General features: G+C 34.8%; 2 protein-coding genes across 2 annotated transcripts in view; one reads left to right on the top strand and one right to left on the bottom strand.

Moving 5' to 3' along the window:
- Nucleotides 1-23,866, top strand: part of LOC134839045 (dipeptidyl peptidase 3-like) — a 239,635-nt gene that overhangs the window by 52,313 nt on the left and 163,456 nt on the right. The gene's annotated exons all lie outside the window — the stretch shown is intronic.
- On the bottom strand, nucleotides 3,108-23,604 carry LOC134840302 (uncharacterized). The gene is made up of 6 exons (XM_063856054.1): nucleotides 22,524-23,604; nucleotides 16,315-16,854; nucleotides 9,323-9,439; nucleotides 5,680-6,843; nucleotides 5,123-5,328; nucleotides 3,108-3,819 (listed from the first exon to the last, which is right to left on the bottom strand). The coding sequence occupies exons 1-6, from the start codon at nucleotides 23,374-23,376 to the stop codon at nucleotides 3,412-3,414; spliced, it is 3,288 nt and encodes a 1,095-aa protein (XP_063712124.1). The 5' UTR covers nucleotides 23,377-23,604; the 3' UTR covers nucleotides 3,108-3,411.

Genomic DNA, 23,866 nt, shown 5'->3' with positions numbered 1-23,866 from the left:
AACTCAAATTGGGATGTTCAACGTGCGAAATGTTTCTTTCTATAGAAGCTTACGAGGCAAAAAAAAACATGCAAATTTAACTGAGGCAAGCAATTTGCTCTTTTCAAAACGTTAGCCTGGGCAGAATATATCACTTGGTACTTTTCATAGCTTGTAGGGAGTCGGCTGGTAAAACTTAGAAATGGGATCTGGTTTCATAGTACCTGGATTGTCTTTTTGGCTCTAATGGGGATTAGATTGTGGTTGAACTTTGATACGATGCAGTTCTTGGTCAATTTCATATCTTAGTTTTTGCATAGTAGATCAATTTGGTTGAGACTGTCATTCTGTTTTATGGTTTGTTCCCTAAAACAACGTTTAAGTTGGTTCTTTCGGAGAACGGACTAGTTTATTGGTTTTTTGTGTACATCTAATCTTTCAACTTTTCAGAGTTTTTACGAATCTAGAGAAAATAACGGCTTCGACCTCCATTATTTTGCTTGAATTATTAAAGTGACTTTTTTGGTTAAATTGCGTTGATTTTTTGATTAAGCGGATGAGTGATTGTTCAACATTGTAGATTTTTAGCACCATAGGGAGTTACTGTAGGATTTTTCCAAATATCGGGTTTTGCAAGCTCCTCACCTGACGTCTCGATCAAGAAACTTGATACCACAAATGTGATTGTAAAGCGAGCAAATTCAGGTGAGCTGAGAAGTCAAAAATTAGCTGCCTCATCTGAGTTGTCAGAAGATAAAGTGAAGTGATTGCAGCCGAGATGGATTTAGGGGGGGGGGGGTGATTGATGCTACTTCTTAGGGATTCGACCCCCTGCCGACCCAAAGGGGTCGCTCTTTGTACTATTTGAGATATCCACTTTTGGTTGACTGACCTTTAAAGTTTTCTAAAGGCGCCTTTGGCGCCAATACATACTAATTTTGAGGGGGGAGTGCGAGCCAAAAAACGCGAGTTTTTGGTCAGCATTTTCCATAAAGTGCCTAAAAACGCCTTTTTTGGCCTGTTTTTCAAAATTTTGCCTGCGGCGCAGACAATTTGACTAAAACAGGGTCTTTTTAATTCACAAGGGAGCTCTGAAATTCACTTTGGTCGACCTATAAAAAAGGTCGACAAAATTTTCAAAAATTTTTTGAAAACCCGCCCCCCCCTCCCCTTGAGAAAATCCTAGATCAGCCTCTGATTGTAGCTCTAGCAGATTTATGTGATCCGATACTTAATTAAGCAGACACAAGACTCTTTTTCATTACTGAAAACATTTCGCACGTTTAGCTGTTGCTGTTGACTTGATTTGAAACGTCGAGATTGAGCTGTTTTGTAATGCTGCTGCAGTTTTTTCAATTATGTTGTTGCAATAATGGTAGATGCCATTTGGAAGGTTTCTAACGGAATAATAGAAATTGATAATGAGTCAAGTTGAGCTGCTGTGGATACCAAAATGTTTTTTTTTCTCCGAAAGTTGTTGATGAAATATCGCTGAGTAGATGAGCATTCACTAAAACTGAGATGGCCTGAGCAGCTTAAGCAAAAATTTTGTTTTTTATCATAACCGTACCTCTGATCTACGGAAACTTTGAAGAGTTAGAGGAATTTTCAAGAGTTCAAGATTTCCAAACAAATCGCTTTTCATTGGACATACCGTCTCTGCTTTTGACTTTACTACTGTTTTTGCCGATTTCTCACACCTCACTACCTGTTGCTATCTGGGCACCCAACGTCGTGTTTTAAACTGGCTTGTTAGTAGTGATTGATCTTGATGGAAACAAAAAATAGTAGTGTAGGAATACACCGAAGTTGGATAGAACTAGTTTGACAGCAGTTAAGTTAGTTCTCAAAGAAACTTTTGTAATCGCGATGACGCTGTTTTGTGTGAAGTCAGAGAAATGTTAAATGTTTGGTTGAGGAGAATTAGAATTGGTCGAGTTTGAGTCGATAGTAAAAGTCTGAGTTGTGAAATCAGCATTGGTAGTAGAGATGACGTTCTTGGTTAACCTTTTTAAGTAGTATTTGGGCTTCCAGCTGATGCTGATTGCCGCAGAAGTGCTTTGCACTTGTGATATGCTGCTGAACAAATTTAAATCTTCGTTAGCTAGAAACTTCTTGTACTTTCGCAGTTTAGTCAGTATATCGCTGAAGTAGCTTTGAAGCAAAGGTTAAGGCAGCCTTGAGCGTCTTGGGTTGAAACATCAACTATATTTCAACCTAAGAATTCGTATGCTTTTGCTTGATTTTTGCTTGATTGGTTTCTCCTAAACTGTTAATTTCTGAGCCATCGTTAGAGGTAGTTGTTGAGATGTTAGCAGTTCATGAGACTAGTTGTGTAGTCAGGTTGCTTTTACTAAATCAGATGGCAGTGATCGACATGTTTTTAATCTTTAACGGAGGCTTTTAGACAAGCAGTGGAACTTGGCCGAAAATACAAAATGATTTTTTGACCAACGAGAATATTTTGCTATGAAAGGCTTCATTAAATTTACAATAGTCTGTTATACTACATATTTGTTCTTTTGTCGTTAGTGCTAATAAATTTGGCTTCTAAAATTTAGGTTTCTAACAAAATTGTACAAAGATCTCACAGATTAAACAATTTTCCGATCAATTCTCGTGAACTTACTAATTTCAGAATTTGAAGGGTTTTGTAGACTCGAAAAATAGGTCTCAATTGTAAAAGAAAAGTTAATAACATCGAATTGTCGCTAAAAACATTTGAAATTTTTTAGACGTGGGGTAATATAGCATAGCGTAGAATGGAATAAATGTAACCAGGGACGGATCTAGGACTTTCTCGAGGGGTGAGGGGCGGATTTTCAAATAACTTTCAAAAATTTTGTCGAATTTTTTTAGGTCGACCAAATTGTTTTGCAGAGCTCTCCCAAAACACTATAAAAAGCTCATTTTGACCAAAATTTCTGCGCCGAAGGCAAATTTTTGAAAAGTTTTGACCCCCTCAAAAATATTATAAATTGGCGTCTTTAGAAAAATTTTAGGGTGAGTCAGCCAAAAATGGATATCTCAGAACAGTACAAAGGGGGGACCTTTTGGGTCAACAGGGGGTCGAATTCCTGAGGCGGGGTAGGATGGATTGGAAAAAAAAGTAAAACAGTGTAAAAAGTGCCCGGTTATTCTTTTTTATCCAAATAAAGCTCTTGATATGATTTAACTTGAAAAAAAAAACAATTTTGTGAAGCTGCAGTTTCAATTAAAATACGAGGCCAAAATGTGCTCTGGATAGGGGCACAATTTTGTGTGTGTAGATCACTGAAGTCCAGAGACAAGTCTTTGTTGAACGTGTTGAATTTTTGTCAATTCACAAAATACAGTTTGGCCTCGTATGTACTAAGCAAGGTTCTGTTCTAAAGCGTTGCTCAAGTTTCTGTTCTAGTTTCACTTCAAAGATATTTTGTCTTTCGCTTCAATTTACCATCCAAGTTGTTTACTATCCTGATACTCAGTGTGGTAGTGATTCCAGTTTGCTCCTTCGATGTTCCTGTTGTCCAGCCAGAACTCATCGGCTACGTCGACTCTGTTATGACTGTTCAATCCGCCCAATTTTCGCCCACAACACGTCATCACAACGTAGACTAATAATACCACCAGAAAAACAGAAACAATACAAGTCCCGACAATTATTAACCAAGTGCGGTCGGCGGTTTCGTCTTCTGAAAATTCAAAGTTCGAAAAATAGTTCTTCTCGAGCAGACGAAAGTTTTCGTTCCAAAATCGAGCTGCTTCGATGTCACTTTCGAATTGCGTATATGCATCTGAGATTGAGATGTTCCCGACCAACGCAACGTCTAACATGCAAGCAGAGTCTCCCCGGCATATCTAAAACCGGTTAAACATAAAGTCAAAATTAAAAACTGGTAGCATTTTTTATCATAATATCATATAAAAAGTTATGCTATAGGTATTCAAATTTTCCAAGATTCAAAATTTTTCAAAAAAATATTGAAAAAGGTACAAGAAAAAGTTAGAGTTTGGGGAAACACTTATATTTGAAGACGCTCTTGCATAAAAGTGTAGAAAAACCAAAAAGTCGAAGTGTCTTCAAATCTTAATTAAGATTAAGACCATTTATCCACGTGGGAAAGGACAAATACAAGAGCTGTACCACTCATCAGGGCGAACCGCTGTTGTGCTCCTGTTTAAGAACTACAAGCAATTTTTTTGGCTTAATTCAAAACTAGACCTACAACATGGCCCTTCCTATAGATTTCGACTCCATCATAGCCTGAATGGACCATGATAATTCCCAAACAGGTTCCCCGCAACCAGTTTCAAGAGTTAATAATCAACTATAATACGATTTTAGTACCAGTCTTACAAAAGTTGAGAAAAAATCGATTTTACTCAATTAATAATCGATTATAATCTCTCTTTTTGAAATCAAATATAATCAATTATAATGCATAATAATCGATTATAATCGATTGTTTTTATCCAAATTTCTAATTTAATTGTTTTGCTGAAAAATCCATTATAATCGATTATAATTGTTTATAATCCCTCTTGTTTTCCCATTTTGTCTTCGACCGTTCACCTACCGTAGGATTCTTTCAACTAGTATGAAAGGATCTCTATGAAACTTTTGTTTTGTGGTAAAATTTTGTGTTCAAGTGAACTAAAGAGTGTGACATGACATCTCACTTTTAGAGATTTTTGACAGCAAAAAGGATTATAATCTATTATAATAGATTATAATTCTTTATAAGAGACAATAAAATATTTTCGGAAAAAAGTAAAATCAATTATAATTGATTGTAATTTATCATAATGTCACGAAAAATTTTTATCATTATAACGGATTACAAATGGTTAAAACATGTAAATTTGGCGCTTATATTTAATTACAATTTTGATAAAAGTACAATTATAACTGTAATATAATCGATATTTTCTCTTTTTACTGAGTGCGGGCATCAACTGACTAAACCGGTAGCTTTTTGCCTTTTCTTCGAAACTGCATGGTGAGCAGAACAGTATGGCAGACCTAGTTCTATTTAGTTTTTCTCCGTTTTCTTGAAATTTCGGAAAATAGTTTTGCTTACCAACAAAACAGCAGACGCAGACTTAGATATCAGAAAAAATGGACAATTTTTTATCTTTATTAAAGTTTGAGAAAAGTAGCCTGATTAGCGAGAAGGCGCAGTTGTTCATTTGCGATGATGTTGTCGTAGTTTGGATCAAAAGGGAGTCCTTCTTCAAAGTCGGAGTCAATGGAAACTATGGTCTCTTCTTGTCTGAACAACCACTCTCGTCTAGGCACTTTCCAGCTCTCGCCAAATGTTTTATGAAGGTGCAAGTAATCGCCATTCGCTTTCACGACAGATCCATCTAAAAACAAAATTTTTTCTTGTATGCAAAACAAAATGAAAAAACCTGCATTTAATTTTGATACACAAATCAAATTTTCCAAAAAAAAGTAGCCATTTCCACGGGTTTTATTTTCATTGATTAGGAAGTAGCGATATGAAATTCGAATAATTACCGATTAGAGAGAAATACCTAGCAATAAATTTACTTTTTTGTTCATTATCGCCTATTTCTGTATCTTTATCAAGAAAAAGTCCAACCATGAGATCTCAGTAGCTTGTCATGGACAGCTACTGTTGCCTTTGATTAAATAACTTGACATATTTTTTTTATAAAAATTTTCCATTACATCAAGAATGAATTGCGACTAACTGGAGGCTTCGAAATCGTTGTCTGGGTCTCCGTCGTAATATCCCAGGAGTCCCCTCATCTGAAACTTGAACGAGGGAGGAACTGAGATCTTAAGGTTGAGGAAGTTCTGAATCACATACACTTCCACAATCAACATATTCCCCAGAAACTGAAATCGAACGCTTTTCAAATCATCTCTCTCTTCCACTGCAACATTGGCCAGGATATATTCCCTGACAATTTCTCCCAGTGTCTTCTCGAAGTTGTTAATCACTAATTTAAAAGCTGCACTTTTGTCAAGGTACACTTCTAGGAGAGTGTTTCCATGTTTGACTGCTATCCCGCTGAACACAGTCCCGTTGCCGACCCTCCGCATGCTAGCTTGTAGTTCAGTCTGACCCCCGATAGAAGATGAGTCATCAGTGATGAGCATCCTGTAGACCCCCAGCCCCATGAAGGGGTAGCTCACTCCGTCCACTGTCTGCAAGTGGGGGTCTCCTCTGTTTATGAGGACGTTACGAGGCCAGTACTCGCCAATGATAGTCGGGCGGTGCTTTTTGTAAATATCTTCGCAAGAAGTATTAGATGGATGATGCCGCTTATCACAGCAAACTTCAAAGGGTTCGACTTCACTCAGGTAATGCGCAGCTAGATTTTTAATGGAATTATGTTCACGATGCATGTTTCCCGCTTGTCGTGTAGTAACAGACTCGATGTATTCTATTAAATTATCACCGTCGTCGTAACAACATTGGTTAGATACCATTATATTTTCGGGGTTGGAGTTAATCTGAGCATTGCAAGCCAATTGTGGCGACCGGATGCAGAACTGTGGCGTGGAATCACCAGCAGCCCGTCGCTTGAACTCACACTCTTCGCTACTGCAGTATCCCGATCTGCCCAGCTTAGCTCGAGTCTCGGTGTCATTTTGGTTGCAGCAGATGTCATACTCCCATCCAGATATGCCATTCGCAACCTCTTGGTGAGCCCACCATTCGTCCCGTGTCGGTAACCTGTCTGGAAGCTCTTTAACCCATCGAGGACATGGGTACCATACCCGGAGTTGTTCTGTGCACGATGTATAGTTGTTCAGACTTTCATTTGAGTCCCAACCTAAGCAACTTGTCGAAGGAGTGTCTTCGATCTTATTCGATTGAAGAACTATGGGTAAAGAGTCGCATGTTCCTGCAACGCAAAAAATAAGAAGCTTCGAACTAATTTTTCAATGTACATTTCAGAGAAAAAACATCATTTCTTGTTTCGATAACTACCATATACATTCAATCAGATAATGCAAACAAGGATGAGTTTAGAGCACGAAATATTTAAGGGTACAGTGAAATGCGCAAAAATTTCTTGACGGAGGACGGCTTTACAAAAAAATAGCCAACAGACAATTGGAAAAAGTCAGTGACCGCAAAAAAAAAACTAAAAAAAAAATGTTTTTTGAAAAAATCTCAATTTCTGAAGAAAAAAAAAGATGTCCTTAAAGTTCTTTGAATTCAGGGGCGAATTTTGAGGAATGGATGCTTAAGGAAAAATTTTGAGGAAAAAAAAAGCTTAAAACGGCTTTTTTAGCCTGTGCTTTCAAAATTTTGCCTGAGGCGCAGAATACGTGGCCAAAACAGGGTCTTTTTTAGTGCTTTGGGAGAGCTAAGAAAAATCCTAGATCCGACCTTGTTTGAATTTCTAGAAAATCTTATGATTGACTTTTTTTGATAAGTAAAACCAACTTGTCGAAACTGCGAGACTTTTCCTGATTTTTTTTTCAAATTACCGCCGTTATATTTGCGTGGTGCGATAAAATGAAAAAAAAACTTAGGCATATTCGCTATTCATAGTAAAACAGGCCCATTTCAAGTTAATTGTTTGGGAAAATGATTAGAAAAACCAAAAAAAATGCTCAGAAAACTCAAAAAAAAATTTCTGATGTTGAAGTTTTGATTCCCAAATTGGCTTTAAAAAATCCAAAAACAAAATTTACTCGAGTAAAATCAAGTTTGCATGGCTTAAATTAAGCATAAACAAGCTTTTGTAGGCCTGCTTAGCCTCACTTTATTAGCTTGAAATCAGATCAAAAATCAAAACTTCAATCTAGTTTTTCTTGTCACTGATATTTTTTTTTTAAAAATTTTCGAATGTTGTTCGAATCACGAGTGAAATGGCTTTAATATAACTTAACAATCGATCCATTCCAATCATTATTTGTGGTACCTGATTTCGCGTGCAAAACAAAAAAGGCAACAAAAACTAAAACACATCCGAATACAAAGTTCCTCCACATTTTTCGAATAGTAGGAACAAAAACCAATTTCAAAAATGAAATTGAATTTGAAACACAATCAAGTTTTCTTAGCTTCTAAAATGTCTAATAGAAGTATCTCTTGCATCAATTTTTCAATAACTTTACAAGCAAAATTTCTCATGAATCAGTGACTGCATAAGAGTTGTATCAGCAGAGCAGTGAAAGAAATTGAAAGTATCGCTTTAAAGCAATGTCGGTAAAAACTTTCCATGAGAGCTTTGAATTTTTTTCATAATATTTGGAACAAGCTTACTGATTAGTAATATATGAAAACAGAAAATGAGAAAGTTAGGCCGACTCATTCAGCAGACCAACTTTAACGAAACAAAAACGTATGTGCAATATTGTATGAGCACTCACGCTCATATAATTGAAATTTTTAAAAAATTTTTCCTTGAGTTTAGGACCATAAGACACTCCATCTTCGAAGTTAAAAATAGATCATTAGATCTATTTTAATGAAATTTTGTACAGAGTGTAAGGTAAAATAAAAACACGCAAAAAACTATTATCAAAGTAAAATGGATTAAAACAAGTTTGTTTTTGATTTCAAACAATGAAATAAAATCTATTGTTAATCAATATATAGAACCATATTTTTGTTTGGTTCACCCCTATATCTCAGTAAAACTAGAAGAAAATCTCTATTTCCTCTAGAAAAAACGCAGAGCTGTTTCTTCTCATCAAGGGCTGCCAATTTTACCAAAATTATCAAAACTGCGGTCAATAACGCCAAATTTATCCCGGGAGCACCCAGTTGTGCCAAAATAATCCCTAGTTTTCGGAAAGGGGAAGCGGTTAACATGGGTAACTAAATTAGGGGCGGATCTAGGATTTTTTCAAGGGAAGAATAGATTTTTGAAAAAATCAAAAATTTCGTCTTTTTTGTAATAGGATGACCGAAGTCTTATTCTCAACTCTCCCCGAACACTATACGTGACTTATTTTGCATTAAAATACTGTGCCGCAGACAAAATTTTGAAAAATTAGGCCAAAAAGGCCTTTTCTGCGCAATTTTTTGGACGAATATGGAAAAGAATTTTTTTCGTGTGCCTAGGCTCCTCAAAACGCGTACTTTATGTTCAGTTAACTATATGGATATTGTAGAATATCGCCAAAACGAACAACTGAAATAAAAAAACATCCCTTGTCTAGAATATAACTGTAACCTTAAACCTAACCCTTAACCCCGCCCTGACTAGTACAATAGCCCTCTGAGTATAACTGCAGTAGAAAATATTCTGATTTCCTATTATAAATCTAATCGAGCCACGCCCATGCAATTTCCGCATCTTTATAACCAGGTTTCGTTTTAGTTATAGGTTTTACGGCGAAAAATATTGAGACCGAAGCTCTAACCGTTCAATGAGAATTCGACGACATATGATCCACTGTTTGCGAATGTATCATTGATATTGTAGCTGTACTGTAAACTGCCCGCTGGAATTGTAACCTCCAGAGTAGTGCCATTAGGGTCTAAGCATGCATTGGTTATTCAACTTCATCTGCCAAAAATCTTTAACTTCCAAATTTCAAAGAAAAAACATGTACCCCAAATCAATAGTTGTTTTGGGGCGGTACATTAATAGTTACATGTACCCAAAATTAATTTTATGACCAGAGCTATTGAGCTAAAAAGTAAACTGTTGTCTTAATCAACTTTGATCTAAAAGTTTCAAGTTTTAAAACTTTAAGCGAAAGACAAAAATTCAGCCTCGAAATTATGCTATGTAATTTGACCAAGCTAATATAGCATAAACCGAAACAGTTTGATTAAAAAAACACAAAAAAAAACAAACATTCATACCGAGGCGAAGCCGAGCTTCGCACCATTTGCGGTACAACACAAACATATAAAAGTCGAAAAAAGGAAAAAAGCTGAAAAAAGTGGGATGACCCACTTTTTTGTATGTCCCCTCGAAAGATAAATGGGGGCCCAGTTAAAGCTGGAGGTACGTATTTGATATTTTTTAAATTTGTTACACTGATGCGGCAATGAATGCGTAATTTGAACAATTTGTTTCTCGAAAAAAAATATGCGAGAAGAGTGAAAGTTTTTGAGATATTGGAGTTTTATCGAGGAAATCATCTTTCTCTTACAAAAACTTAGAACGCCAAAAAAGAAAAACGCAGAAAAAATTGGATGAGCCACATTTTTTGTACGTTTCGCTGAAAGCAAACTAGAGGCCCAGCTAATTCTGGAAGTTTGATATTTTTTGAGTTTATTAAACAGATGCTGCAATGAATGCGTAACTTCAATAACTGAATTTTGTCTAAAACCTTAGTTTTTTCTCAACAAAAATAAGAGAGAAAAAGGAAATTTTTCGGGACATTGGAGTTTTCTCCAGGATATCAGATTTCTCTTACAAAAAAATTGAAACGCCGCTTCGGCAGAAAAAACATTCATTTAACTGTTTTTTTTTTTCATTTAATTTTTCATCTCAGAATTGATCGGGTATTTTTTAAGAAAGATTAAAAAAAGTTCTGAAAAACAGTCAAACGTTCAAAAACTTGACTGTAAGAAATTTTTTTTACGAAAAACAGATCGTGGCCACTAGAGCAGAGAAGATTCCCAAAACCGGGTTTCTCGATTATTCACTTAATCTGAGAATTAGAACAAGAGTCTTCAAATAAAGTCACAAAGTTTGCATAAAAAACATCAAAACTTCGAAATTTTGACTTGCTTTAAGGCCATAACTTTTTAAAAAGGTAGAGATAGCTCCAAATACAAGCTAACAATACAATATCGTCTTTGAATGCAAATATTTAGCAAACCAAAAAAAATCTCCACCTTTTATTTCAAATCGTTTTTTAGGAACGATTGAATGTTGCCAATTTCCTGGTCCGACAAAATTAGAAAAAATGAACAAATTTGTGTTGCCTGATAGTTCAACAAAATAAGACGGAAGTCGAAATTTTTGATGAAAAAAAATGAAAATTTTAATTTAAATGTTTTTGTAAGCAATTCTACAAAGCATTGAGCGTCATTAGTCAAGCGATAACTGAGACAAAAAATTATGAGGGTGGACCTTACTTAGCCAAAAATATATCTGTTTTCTTAACAAATTTTGAGTTAGAGTTTTTTAAGTTTCAAAAATGTCTTAACGACCGATCCGTATTGAAATATATATTCGCACAAGAAAAAATTTTGCCATCAAAATTATGCAATATAAATTGATCAAACTGATTAAGCTTAAACCGAAAATGTTTAATAAAATAACTGAACACAAATATTCACACAGAGGCGAAGCGGAGCTTCATAACACTTGCAATAAAACACTAACAAAAACAAATATAAGTGGAAAAAAACGAAGAATTAGAAAAAACTAAGTCAATCAGATTTTTTGCATGCATCGATAAAAAACTAAGGGTCCAGCGAAAACTGTAAATACCTAATTGAAATTTTTTTTATGTTTTCCTTGAAAAAATTTTGAAAAAACTAGATGAACCCATATTTTGATAAGTCTCGATATAAGAAACTTGGGGCTCAGCCAAAGCTGGTGGTACCTGCTGTTTGATATTCTACTGCTTTGTTAAAGTGATGCGGGAAGAAATGCGTAATTTCAAAAACTGGACTTTGCCCAAAACCTTAGCTGTTTCAAAACGGTCGAGAAACGAAAACTTGGTTTCCGATATCCATAAATATTTCTGCAAAAGAGCAGGTAGTCGCGCGCTAGAGCAGAGAATATTCCCAAAACCGAGTTTCTCGATTGAACACTCAACCTGAGAGTTGGCTCGGTAGTATTCGAGCAAAGTCACAAAGTTTAGAAAAACTCATAAAAATTTCAATACTTTGACTTGCTTTAAGGTCGTAACTCTTTTATAAAAAATTGTGCAAAGCCAATAAAAAGGAAAAACTTTAAGCAACCTGCTGTTTTGATTCATTACATGACATCAGATTTGGCAATATAGTTATCGAGAAAAATTCAAAATTGTCAAAAATCATAAGCTAGACATTTCCGAAAACCAGAGTTTTTTTCTGTTAAAACAATTGGGCGCTCAAAAAAGTAAGCTAATATAGCTTCAACCGAAACTATTTGATAAAAAAAAGTTGAGCAGAAATATTGACACAGAGGCGAAGTGGAAATACTGATGCAAGAAGAAATGCATTAATTCAAAAACTGTACTTTGCTCAAAATCTTAGCTGTGTCAAAACAAAAAAAAACTGGATGCTCCAAAATCCAAAAATTTTTCTGCAAAAAACTGAAAAGGGCTCAGCCAAAGCTGGAGGTACGTGTTTGATATTCTTTGAGAATAATATACTGTTGCAAAGTTAAATGCATTATTTCAAAAACTGGACCTTGCCCGAAACCTTAGCTGTTTCAAAATGGTCAAGAAACAAAAACTTTACTGCCGATATCCATAAAAATTTCTGCAAAAAAGCAAGTAGTGGCGCGCTAGAGGACAGAAGATTCCCAAAACCGAGTTTCTTGATTGAACACTCAACCTGAGAAATGGCACGGTAGCTTCCGAGCAAAGTCACAAAGTTTCGAAAAACTCATAAAAGCTGCAATACTTCGACTTGCTTTAAGGAAGTATTTCTTTTATAAAAAAAAAATGTGCGAAGCCAATAAAAAGGAAAAACTTTCAAAAACCTATTGTTTTGTTTCATTATATATCAGATTTGGCAATATAGTTATCGAGAAAAATTCAAAATTGTCAAAAATCATAAGCTAGACATTTCTGAAAACCATAGTTTTTTCTGTTAAAACAATTCGGCGCTGAAAAAAGTAAGCTAATATAGCTTCAACCGAAATTATTTGATGAAAAAAGTTAAGCAGAAATATTTACACAGAAGCGAAACGGAAATACTGATGCAATAAGAAATGCATTAAATCAAAAACTGTTCTTTGCTCAAAATCTTAGCCATGTCAAAACAAAAAAAAACTGGACGTTCCAAAATCCAAAAATTTTTCTGCAAAAAATGAAGGGGGCCCAGCCAAAGCTGGAGGTACGCGTTCGGTATTCTTTGAGAATAATATACTGTTGCAAACTTAAATGCATTATTTCAAAAACTGGACCTTGCCCAAAACCTTAGCTGTTTCAAAAAGGTCAAAAAACAAAAGCTTGACTCACAAAATCTATAAGTATTTCTGGAAAAAAGCAAGTATGGGCGCGCTAGATCAGAAAAATTTCCCAAAACTGGTTTTCTCGATTGAACACTTCAACTAAGAATTGGCACTGTGATTTCCGAGCAAACTCACAAATTTTCGAAAAATCCAAAAAAGTTTTAATACTTTGACTTGCTTTAAGGCCGTAACTTTTGTATAAGAAATTGGGCAAATCCAAAAAAAAGGAAAACTTTAACAACCTATTGTTTTGATTAGTTCTATAAACTCAGATTTGGCAAAAGAGTTATCGAAAAAATTTCAAAAACTGTCAAAAATCAAAAATTGACATTTCCGAAAATCATAGCTTTTCGTGTTAAAAAAGTTGGGCGCTGAAGAAAGTAAGCTAATATAGCTTCAGCCGAAACTGTTTAAACGAAAAAAAAATTATAAAACAGAAGCGGAGCTTCGGACCACTTGCGATACAAAACAAACAAAAACAAACATGAGCAGAAAAGCTTGAAATTTTTTAAAAAATACTAGGTGAACCAGATTTTTCGCCTTCCTCAATAAAAAAAACTAGCGGTGCAGCTGAATTTGGCTGTACTTATTTGATGCGATTTTTTTGATGTTTGTTTTGAACGCAGGTCGGAAAAAGCAAAAACAAATGAGAGAAAAACTAGATGAAACCAATTTTTGGTAAGTCTCAATAAAAAGACAACCAGTGGGTCCAGCCAAAGCTGGTGGTACGTGTTTGAATTTCTTCGAAAATGTTATACTGATGCAAGAAGAAATGCATTAACTCAAAAACTGCACTTTGCTCAGAATCTTAGCTGTGTTAAACGGTAAAAAAAACGTGACTTTCCGAAATTCATAATATTTTCTGCAAAAAAAAACGGTAGTGGCGCGCTAGATTAGGAAAGAACCCCAACAATTAACATGAGAACTGGCACGGTAGTTTTCGAGCAAATTCACAAAGTTTCGAAAAAATTATCAAAATTTCAATACTTTGACTTGCTTTAAGGCCGTAACTTTTTAAACTTAGGGCCATTTAAAAAGAGAGGCCTTCATTAACTCGTTGTTTTGATTCAACATATAATATTCCAAAAAACTGTCCTCAAATCAAAAACTTGACATTTCTGAAATTTATAGCTTTTTGTGTTAAAAAAATTGGGCGCTGACAAAATTCACGCAACTTGTCAGCTCGTTTGAACCCAATAATTCAAATTTTGAAAGTAGGTCGCGAGATATGCCAAAAACTTTTACAAAACGGTCTAAACATCAACACTTTTTCTTTTCCGAGGAGCACCATTTTTCATTTCACGTAGAGGCGTAGAATTGTATTGAGAGTAGCCGTTTATGCAGGGAGCTTCCCCAACCCATAATATCCTTTGAACCCAAAGTCTCAGAATTCAGAGAAAATTTCTACAGATAATCAAAAAAAAAAACTTTTTAAAAAAAAACGGTCAAAGCTGGTGGTACGTGTTTGATTTTCTTCGAAAATGTTATACTGATGCAAGAAAAAATGCAATAACTCAAAAACTGCACTTTGTTTGGAATCTTAGCTGTGTCATAACGGTTTAAAAAACGTGACTTTCAGAAATCGATAATATTTTCTGCAAAAAAAACAGGTAGTGGCGCGCTAGATTAGGAAAGAACCCCAACATTTAACATGAGAATTGGCACGGTAGTTTTCGAGCAAATTCACAAAGTTTCGAAAAAATCATCAAAATTTCATTACTTTGACTTGCTTTAAGGCCGTAATGTTTTAAACTTGAGGCCATTTAAAAAGAGAGATTTTCATTAACTCGTTGTTTTGATTCAACATATAAAATCATATTTGAAAAATTTGTTATCGAGAAAAATCCAAAAAACTGTCCTCAAATCAAAAACTTGACATTTCTGAAAACTAAAGCTTTTTTTGTTCAAAAATTGGGCGCTGACAAAATTCATGCAACCTGTAAGCTCGTTTGAACCCAATAACTCCGAATTTGAAGGTAGGTCGAAAACTTTTACAAAACGGTCTAAACATCAAAAATTTTGATTTTCGGAGGAGCACCATTTTTTTTCACGTAGGGGCGTAGTATTTTATTCAGAGGAGCTTCCTACAAACCAACCTCTGGGCGTAGTATTGTATTCAGAGGATATTCCTATAACCCATCCTCTGGATTGAACCATGAATGTCAGGTATGGAAGGGTAGTTTTGGAAAACTCGAAAAACCTAAAAAGGGCAAAAAACATTTGTGAGCGGCCTCTGATGCAGAGGAGCTTCCCCTACCCGTTATATCCCTTGTACTTATATACGTTCATCCTGCAGATTTGGGAGGTTGGTTTTTAGAAAAGACAAAAAACTTCGAAGACGATCACAACTTCGACAATTTGACTTTTTCGAGGGATATACTTTTTTGTGTAAAAAAATTGAGAGTAACCGTTTATGCACGGAGTTTCCCACAACCCATAAAATCCTTTGAACCCAAAGTCTCAGAATTCAGAGAGTAATTCTCCAGATAATCAAAAAATTTTAAAAAAAAACGGTCAAAACATCAAAATTTTGCCTTTTTCCGAGGGCCTTAATTTTGTGCCAAAAAAATTGAGCGTAGACACCTATGCAAAAGAGTTTTCCAGAAACCAATTTTTGGATTGAACCATAAATCTCAGATATGGAAGGGTCATTTCCGAAAAATCATGAATTGAAAACAGGCCCAGCAATAAGTTTCTTTGTAAAAAAAAGTGTCAATGGCCGCTAGTGGCGAGGAGTTTCTACACGTCATCTCTATTCGACACTTAATCTCAGATTTAAGCGGTTAGCTTTCGATAAAAGAAGTGCACAGTAACATATATAAATACTTTGTTTTCAAAAACATGACTCCATTTTCATTTTCGTCACAAAAGTCACCTGCTATGAAAAACTGCTCGTTTACTCTTTTCAATTTTTCAATTTTCTGAGCTTCAGTTTCAAAACAAAATGCAGAAATTGAATTTAAAAAAATTTCAGGTTAATTTAACACAGCATGTCGACTTTGTTTTTATCTGCAGAGAAATTTTTAGGATCTAAGGGAGCGTGGTGAAGTGGTTGCGTCTCCAGCTCGCAATCAAAAGGTCGGTTATTCGAGGATAACCATGATCAGCGCTCGTTGTTTGAGGGTGAGGCAATATTAACCAGCCCAGAAAAGTAGCCAAAAAAGTGCATGAACAAGTAAATACACAATGATTTTAATGACAAACTAGATGACCTTCTATTAAATGGGTTACCTCTTCAATTCAAGTAATCTTTCTGTAAAATAGAACATAATTAAAACTTACATTTAACGCTCAAATCTGTGATGTTTTTAGGGCAGTTATGAAATGATACAGAAACGTTGCTGCCGACCACAGAATCGACTTCCAACGTATAATTTGAATCCTTGTGGGTATATACAAACAAAAATTTCTCCCCTGACAAAGGCACTTCGTCAAGGGTGATATACACAGCCGAAGGTCCAGTAAAACTAACATCTAGTGAATCAGTTGTAACAACTCGAGTATTCGCATCGTAAGTAGCCTCTCGAACTGACTCTTCTTTCTGAAATTTCAAGCCCACTTTGAAATTGGGCGGGAGATCGCAGTCTGAAACAGTGAATTGAACACTTTCTTTTCCTTTCTGCACCAAAGATGGTTCCAAGGGTCCATCGCATATCGCTTGAATATCCAGCAAATCAATGGGAAGAGGACCCATCTCCTGGACCGGAGAAGAATCCGATTCGTTCAGCTCAAACGCCCAAATTCCGTCATTGCCGATGTTAGAATAAGCCCACAGATTACGAACAGCAGGTGTTTTTGAGAATGGCAGAGTGTATATTTTTCCTGAAATGGGCTTTGAATTAAGATCTTTCACCATTCAGTAGCTATTATACTAAGTAACACATGCCTTGACTGATTATTTGAATAAAAAAGACTCCCTCGCATCATTTAGTACACATCAGTCAACGCTACCAAGTTAACCATCTCCCTCTAGAATCAATTCAAGGAGGACATAGTTCAATTGGTTAAAAGCACTCTTTTTAAGCCAATTAATATTTGGCATTTTTCATGTTGATATTTTGCTGAAGTTTGCATTTTATTTTTAGGGAGAAAAAACTAGAAAAACTAGAAAAAACTAAAACATTATAAAAAGATAGAAAACAGGCAAAATTGAATTGCTAACTTTTCTAATCATTTGATATAAAAATTAGGTTCAAGAGAAAAGTCCAATTAAAATGTCGAACCAAAAAATAAAAATTTCAAAAATTGATCAATCAAAAACATAAAATTTTTGTAAATCATTATTAAAAAGCCTTATCGTCGTATCGTGTCATCCAATATCCATGACTCCATGCCAAAAAAATTTGATGAAACATAACTTCGTCGATGAAAAGACAACCTAACCGAAAGGAGCTAAATTTGACCCAGAAGCGACGCTGAACTTCGCAAACACAAGCGATAAAACGGTGATAAATAGCTCTAAAAAGATTAAAACGTGAAGGAAAGGAAAAGTGAAACTAGAAAAGTTGAAAAAATAATTTAAAAATTCCTGATTTATGCCGCAAATAGATATTTGACTTGCTCTGTTGATTACGAGTCCACGATTCTTCACAATTACCGCATCTTCTCCAGGTTCTCTTGGAAATACACCAACATAAGACAATAAGTTTCATTGTAAGAAAATATCAATGGTCGCTAGTGCACGGGAGCTTCTACGCGCTATCTCTAATCATCACAAAATCTCAAATTTGGGAAGTTAGTTTTCGATAAAAGAAGTGCACAGTAACATCTAGAGTTATTTTGATTTCAAAAACATGACTCCTTTTCTTAGTTTTGTCACAAAAATCAACTGCTGTAAGAAAACTGCTCGTTAGCTCTTCTCAATTTTTGAAAAATTTTGGAGCTTAAGTTTCAAAACATAACGCAAAAATCGAATTAAAAATGATTTCAAGTTAACCTTACCTAGTCAGGCCGCGAGGCGCAATCTGGGTTTTTGGCTTTTTGCTAAAAAGATTTAAAACGTGAAGAAAGAAAAGGTGAAAATAGAGAAGTTAAACATAAATAAAATAAAATTTCTGACTTATGCCGGAACAAGCATTTGACCTGTTGTGTTGATTAGGAGTCCATGACCCTTCACGAGTACCGCATCTGCTCCAGGTTCTCTTGGAAATATACAAACAGAAGTCAGCAATTGAGCAGATACACGTGCTAGTAAGTTGCCGATGCTATGCATTGAACCATAATTGTCAACAAATGAGCAATTTTAGTAGCGAGTTAGCCTACAAAAAAAGCACTTCGTAACACCAGCCGATTTAGGGGGGGGCGGCGGAAGCCCCCCCTCCTCGGGGAATCGACCCCCTGCCTACCCAAAGGTCCCCCTTTGTATTATTTTGAGATATCTATTTTTTACTGACGGACCCTATAACTTTTCTAAAGGCGCCCGCCTTGGGCGCCAAAATATACCAAATTTGAGGGGGGGGGGGCGAAATAACGCAAATTTTTGGTCAAAATTTTCCAAATATTGCCTAAAAATGCCCTTTTCGAACTTTTTTTTTTCAAAAATTGCCTGCAGCGCAGAAAACTTTGTCGAAATGCGGTCTTTATACTGATTTCGGAGAGCTCAGAAAATCAATTTGGTCGACCTAAATAAAAGTCGACAAAATTTACGACATTTTTTTGAAAATCAACTATCATACCCCCCCCTTTTCGAGAAAATCCTATATCCGCCCCTGCTTCGTAATACGATACTAAGCTGGATAGATAGCTCGTTTAACGAAAAGGAATATACTAAAAATGTAAAACACAGAATAATTTATTTGATGAGCACAACAGCCATCATTTATCATTTCTATTTTTCTATTTTAGTTGAGTCAATTGAATCTTAACAAGGACCTTCATTTCAATAAATGCACAAACTAAGTTCAAGTAAAAAATCTTTTTCAAAAAATTTAACATGTGCTCCTTGACTAAAAATGAATCCCGGTTTCCTTCCCATTTTTGCTTTAAACACATGTAATTCGCTGGACCAAAACAATTGAAGTTATAACTTATAACAAACAAAGAATATGTATACATACTAGAAATAATTAGGGGAAAATATAATACTTTTTCAAGTTTGAAGTGCAGAGCACTTATTAGGAAAAATCAAATAACAAAAATTCAGAACAGCAGAAAACTTGCGAAACAAAATCGTTTTTATTCAAGGTTATGTAAAACTGCGTTTCCTCAAAACTGCGTGTAAAACAATCAGCGTCAGAAAACTAAAATATATTTTTAACGGAAACAATTTGAAGAAACTATCTTCTGTCTGTAATTTGATCAAATCGCAAAAAGGGTTTCAAAGATTTATCATTATCGAGAACAACTCTGTTAATCATTCTAGGGAACAAAGAAACAAAAAACAGAACACAAAAAACGCTTTTTGAATAATCGTCATCATATTTTTGAACACAGAGGCAGAGCAGAGCTTGCGATACAAGATAAACATTAAGATGACGGACCGACGATCAGATAACTCAAATTGGTCATTAACTATCTTTCACTTATGTTAGTTACTATGAGTAACAAAAGATAGCCAAAAGACATTTGGAAAGGTGTTCAATGAAAAACAAAGTGTTGTTGAGTAAAAAGAAAACAGTAGTTTATAACTTTTAAAAAAAAAGCTGATGAACTTCCAAAAATTACATATTATCCAATTTTTTTTATTTTCAAAAAATTCATTGAAGGTGACTTTTTGTTTTAATATAATAATTTTAAGAATTCGTTTCAATAAATAAGTTGATAAGACTGGATCAAAAAATTTTTTCATTCCACTGCGTTTTCTGCTTGTGCATAGGCAAAAGTGCACTTAGCAAACGCAAAAAAAAACTACTGAAACTTGAAAAATCTTAAGAAAAATGTAAACAATAAAAATACTTGAAATAAACGCATTTGAAATAATCGTCACATATACTTTTGAACACAGAGGCAGAGCAGAGCTTAGCACCACTCGCAATAGAAAATAGAAATAGTTTGACAAACTAACATATATAGATGAATTAAAAGCCGCAAGTCGAAAAAGAAGCTTTGAAATGTCGAGAAAAAATGTAGCAAAATTTGCATTTCTTTGTGCCAATTTTCCTTGATAAAATAAATGAAAATTAAATTCCCTTGACAAAAATTTTTACGAAGTGGTACCAAATCTAAAACTACGCCCTAAAACGATGCACACGCACCTGTATCTTGTTTCGCTTGTAAGAGCGAAGTTGGTAAAAATAGAACCAAATTGAAAAACAAATTGTGATAAAAACGGGTAATTCATAGGCTGACATGACCCAAACATGACTGTTGGATGAAAAAAGTTCAGATTAGAGAAAATTGCTCGGTGAATCTGTTGGAAAGTTGTTTTGAAGAAAAAAAATTGCTTGGGTTGGAATTTTGTCATTATAAATCGACTGAATTCAAAATTTTACAAATTAAAAAAATTCGAACAAAGAAATCTTTTCTTTGAAAAATATTAAGGATTATTAAAAATTTTGCAAGCCGAAAGTCCCCATAAAAGATTCCCAGCTAAATTATCTATAACTATGAACAACTATGAAATTTTAAAAAATCATTGGCAAATTTAAAAGAAAGCTGAACCTTCAACAGAGACGGGGAACGTGAACTAAGCCGATAAAAATAAACAGACGAACGATAGCCCAAAAAGGCTGAAACTTCTAGTTTCCAGAAAAAAAAACATTACGGCCGGATCGAACTACAAGCTTTTGTAGTCCTCAGCAAGTCTATTACCGCTACCCCAAACGCGCTGGATGGTTGAATGAATTTCAATCTATTGCAAAATCTTTCAAAAAAAGTTCCGTACAGGAAGCGATTAGTACCTCGTTGCAACTCCCTTGTTAATCGCAAAGGTAAAGTTTTAATAATAGACTGAAGTCAGTAAAAATATTACAAATCCTAAAAACAGAAACAGAAAGTCCTTAAAAAGGCGTATTTTTGATTTTTAAAAACTAAAAAATGCTTTAACCATTTTTTTAGTTTTTCGATCAGATAAACTAGTAAAAATCAAAACATCGAAGCAAACAAACTGACACAAAAACAAAAATAATGGAAGATCAGATAACTCAGATTACTCACCAACCACCTTTCACATGTTCTAGTTAGTGTGATTAACAAAAAATAGCCATGAGTGTAGGAAAAGTGTTCGATAAAAAATAAAGTGTTGTTGCGTTAACAGACAACAAAAAATTATATCTTTTTTAAACAGCTCAGCTGATGAAAAAGACATGCTATCCAAATTTCTTTCATTTTTAAAAACCTTCATTAATGGTGGCTTTTTGTTTTTAGTATAAAAATTTTTTAAAAATGTTTCAATAATCAAGTTGATTTAACTGGGTCAATAGCTATTTTTTTTCTCTGCGTTTTCTGCTTCTACACAGGCAAAACTTGGGTTAATTCTAGTACAACCGATTAAAAGAATTTTCCTCATAAAACACAGAGGCGAATCAGAACTTCGCAAAACTCGCGAAATAACACAAAGACAGCGATGTAAATAAGCAGACGGAAAAAAAGTCGGGAGCAACAAAGACCCAGAATTTTTTTCGGTCGGAAAAAAAACTGCGCACATTTTTCGAGAATAATCTTCGCTTTGAGGAAAACTTGCCAAAATAACCATCACCAACACCGCTAATTAAATATTCAAAATCATGAATAGACACCAGTTGAGCCGAAAACAAAATGTCATAGAAAGTTATGAGCTATTTTTTAACGCCCCATTCTTTTAAACACAAAAAAGCATATGAACACAGTTTTGCAGTTTACACGACGCAAAGTGCGGTTAATAAGTCGATTTAACATAAGCCGAACTCATTCAAGTTAAAATAGTAATAATTATACAAAATCAAAGTTGGTAAATTTATAAACTACAGACCGATTTTCAATTATAGTTCGAATCTTTTAAGGACAACAATGATGCTGAAGAAGTTCCATGCGTTGGACCTTAAACCGACAAAAACAAGCAGAGAAACGATAGTCCGATAATTAAAGTTTTACACAACAGATTTCAGTTTTATATCGATAAAGTTCGCGATAAATTTTGCACTAAAACTTGCAATTTTTTGGTGGCGAAAAAACGCACCGAGCGTATAAAACTGCACAAAAGCGCCAATAAAATCAAATTTGTCTGAATTTCATAACTTAACCAAAGAAAAACACAGCGCCACTTAAATGAACAAAAACGCAATAAGCGAATTTTTAGCCTAAGTTTTATTTTCTTCGTGACGCAAAAACTTTTAAAATTTTTCTGCAATTCAAATCAGATTTAAAATGGCTAAAATTTGATAGCGCACGCAATCACCTTTAAAATTTTTTCAAATTTTGAATCAGCCCCCGATGTCATAGTTCTCCTTTTTTTTATAAACATGTTGATATTAAAAATGGGCTTAATATGTTGTTAATTAAAATTATTGATAACTTTTTGCGAGGGAATGTATGTAACTGCAAGATAGAAATTACTTTCTTATTTAGTTACGCACCATTTCCATTGTTAAACCCACTGATACCTTGGCTTTGATTAAAACCAAAGAGACCGATAGTCCACTGCAAGTCTATGAAGTGAAAAATTGCAAAACACCGTTTTTGAGTGCCACTTGTCGTCGCAGTGCCGCAAACCAGAGCCATCTGGAAGCTATTGAAAGCGTCCAGAATTCCTGGAAACGCTGCAACCTTATTCCACGTCACAACATAGCCCCAGTCACATGAAAACCCTTGGATATCGTTTTCGAGCAAAGTGTTTGCGTCTAAACGATCATTTGAACTCATTTCACGTTTGAAAACATTGTTGAACAAGTTCGGGTCTTCGGACCCAACGATTCCATAAATGTCTTTCGTGAAATCATCATCGCTCGTGATCGAACTAAGATCACTTTTATTGTACGTTTTTTCTTCCCCGCGTGTAGCCCGTGTTTTAAAGTTGAATGTTTGCCAGCTCGACCCACCGGTGTAAAAATCGCATATTGGTTCTCGTGGATAATCGCTTTGATATGAATAAACTGTCAAATTACACATCGAGTCTAGAAGATTGTCCACAGTGTATGAATCTGCGTAGAAAGGAGCTATCATCGCTGTAGTTGAAGATTCAAAATTATTTGGATCGTATTTATCTTTCATCGGTGAATCAAATGTTACTACTCCAAACACACAAACGAAAAGCTCATTTCGAGGCTGTCCACCAAATTGAAAACCAGAAGGCAAACTGTAAGGCTTGGAGCATCCAGATAGTGATTTAGTAAGAAACTGGTCATTATATTTAGGTCCAAAATTGAAACTAAAACTTTTGGACTGGGCTGCACTTAGCCATATGTCAATCATTAACAAAATAAAGAGCATTTTGCAATAATTCGTCCGAGCTAGAGCTCATAAAATGAATTCGTTTTTAAAAATGCCACTGAGTTCGTTTTTAAAAATGCCACTGAGTTCGTTTTTAAAAATGGGACATTTGAAAGTCAGTTTTGACCATTGAAGAGTAAAAATATGCAACGATAAATTTAGAAATGACGAAAAAAGCTAAGAACAATAGTCTGCAGTATTTATAATACCAATCAGAATGACACAAAAACTCCCGTCAAGTTATTCAAAACAGCTTTATTGCAGCTAATGTTATTTTTATGATTCTTTAAAAGCTCTTGTTTATACAAAATAATCAGATATTTTCGGTGGTTGTGCATACTAAGTCTGGTAGAAATTCTTATAATGGGCGGATAATATAGTAACTAAGAAACAAATTAATAAGAAAAAAGAGAGCCGAGGTACGCTAAAACAAAATATACCAGTTCAAAAAGTCTGCTGAATATAATTTTTGGATATTTTACATATACTC

Source organism: Symsagittifera roscoffensis, chromosome 2 (assembly GCF_963678635.1).
Source record: "Symsagittifera roscoffensis chromosome 2, txSymRosc1.1, whole genome shotgun sequence".
NCBI classification, from domain to species: Eukaryota; Metazoa; Xenacoelomorpha; order Acoela; family Convolutidae; genus Symsagittifera; species Symsagittifera roscoffensis.
The sequence above is the reverse complement of the archived record's forward strand: the minus strand, read 5'-3'. Positions and strand labels throughout refer to the sequence as shown.

What these genes read in the sequence shown, in the direction of transcription:
- LOC134840302 (XM_063856054.1), bottom strand. Translation starts at nt 23,376, where the DNA reads ATGCTCTTTATTTTGTTAATGATTGACATATGGCTAAGTGCAGCCCAG. An exon ending in TGGGTTTAACAATGGAAATG is followed by an intron (nt 16,855 to 22,523) that starts GTGCGTAACTAA and finishes AGCCCATTTCAG; the next exon opens with GAAAAATATACACTCTGCCA. An exon ending in CACAGATTTGAGCGTTAAAT is followed by an intron (nt 9,440 to 16,314) that starts GTAAGTTTTAAT and finishes ATGCATGCTTAG; the next exon opens with ACCCTAATGGCACTACTCTG.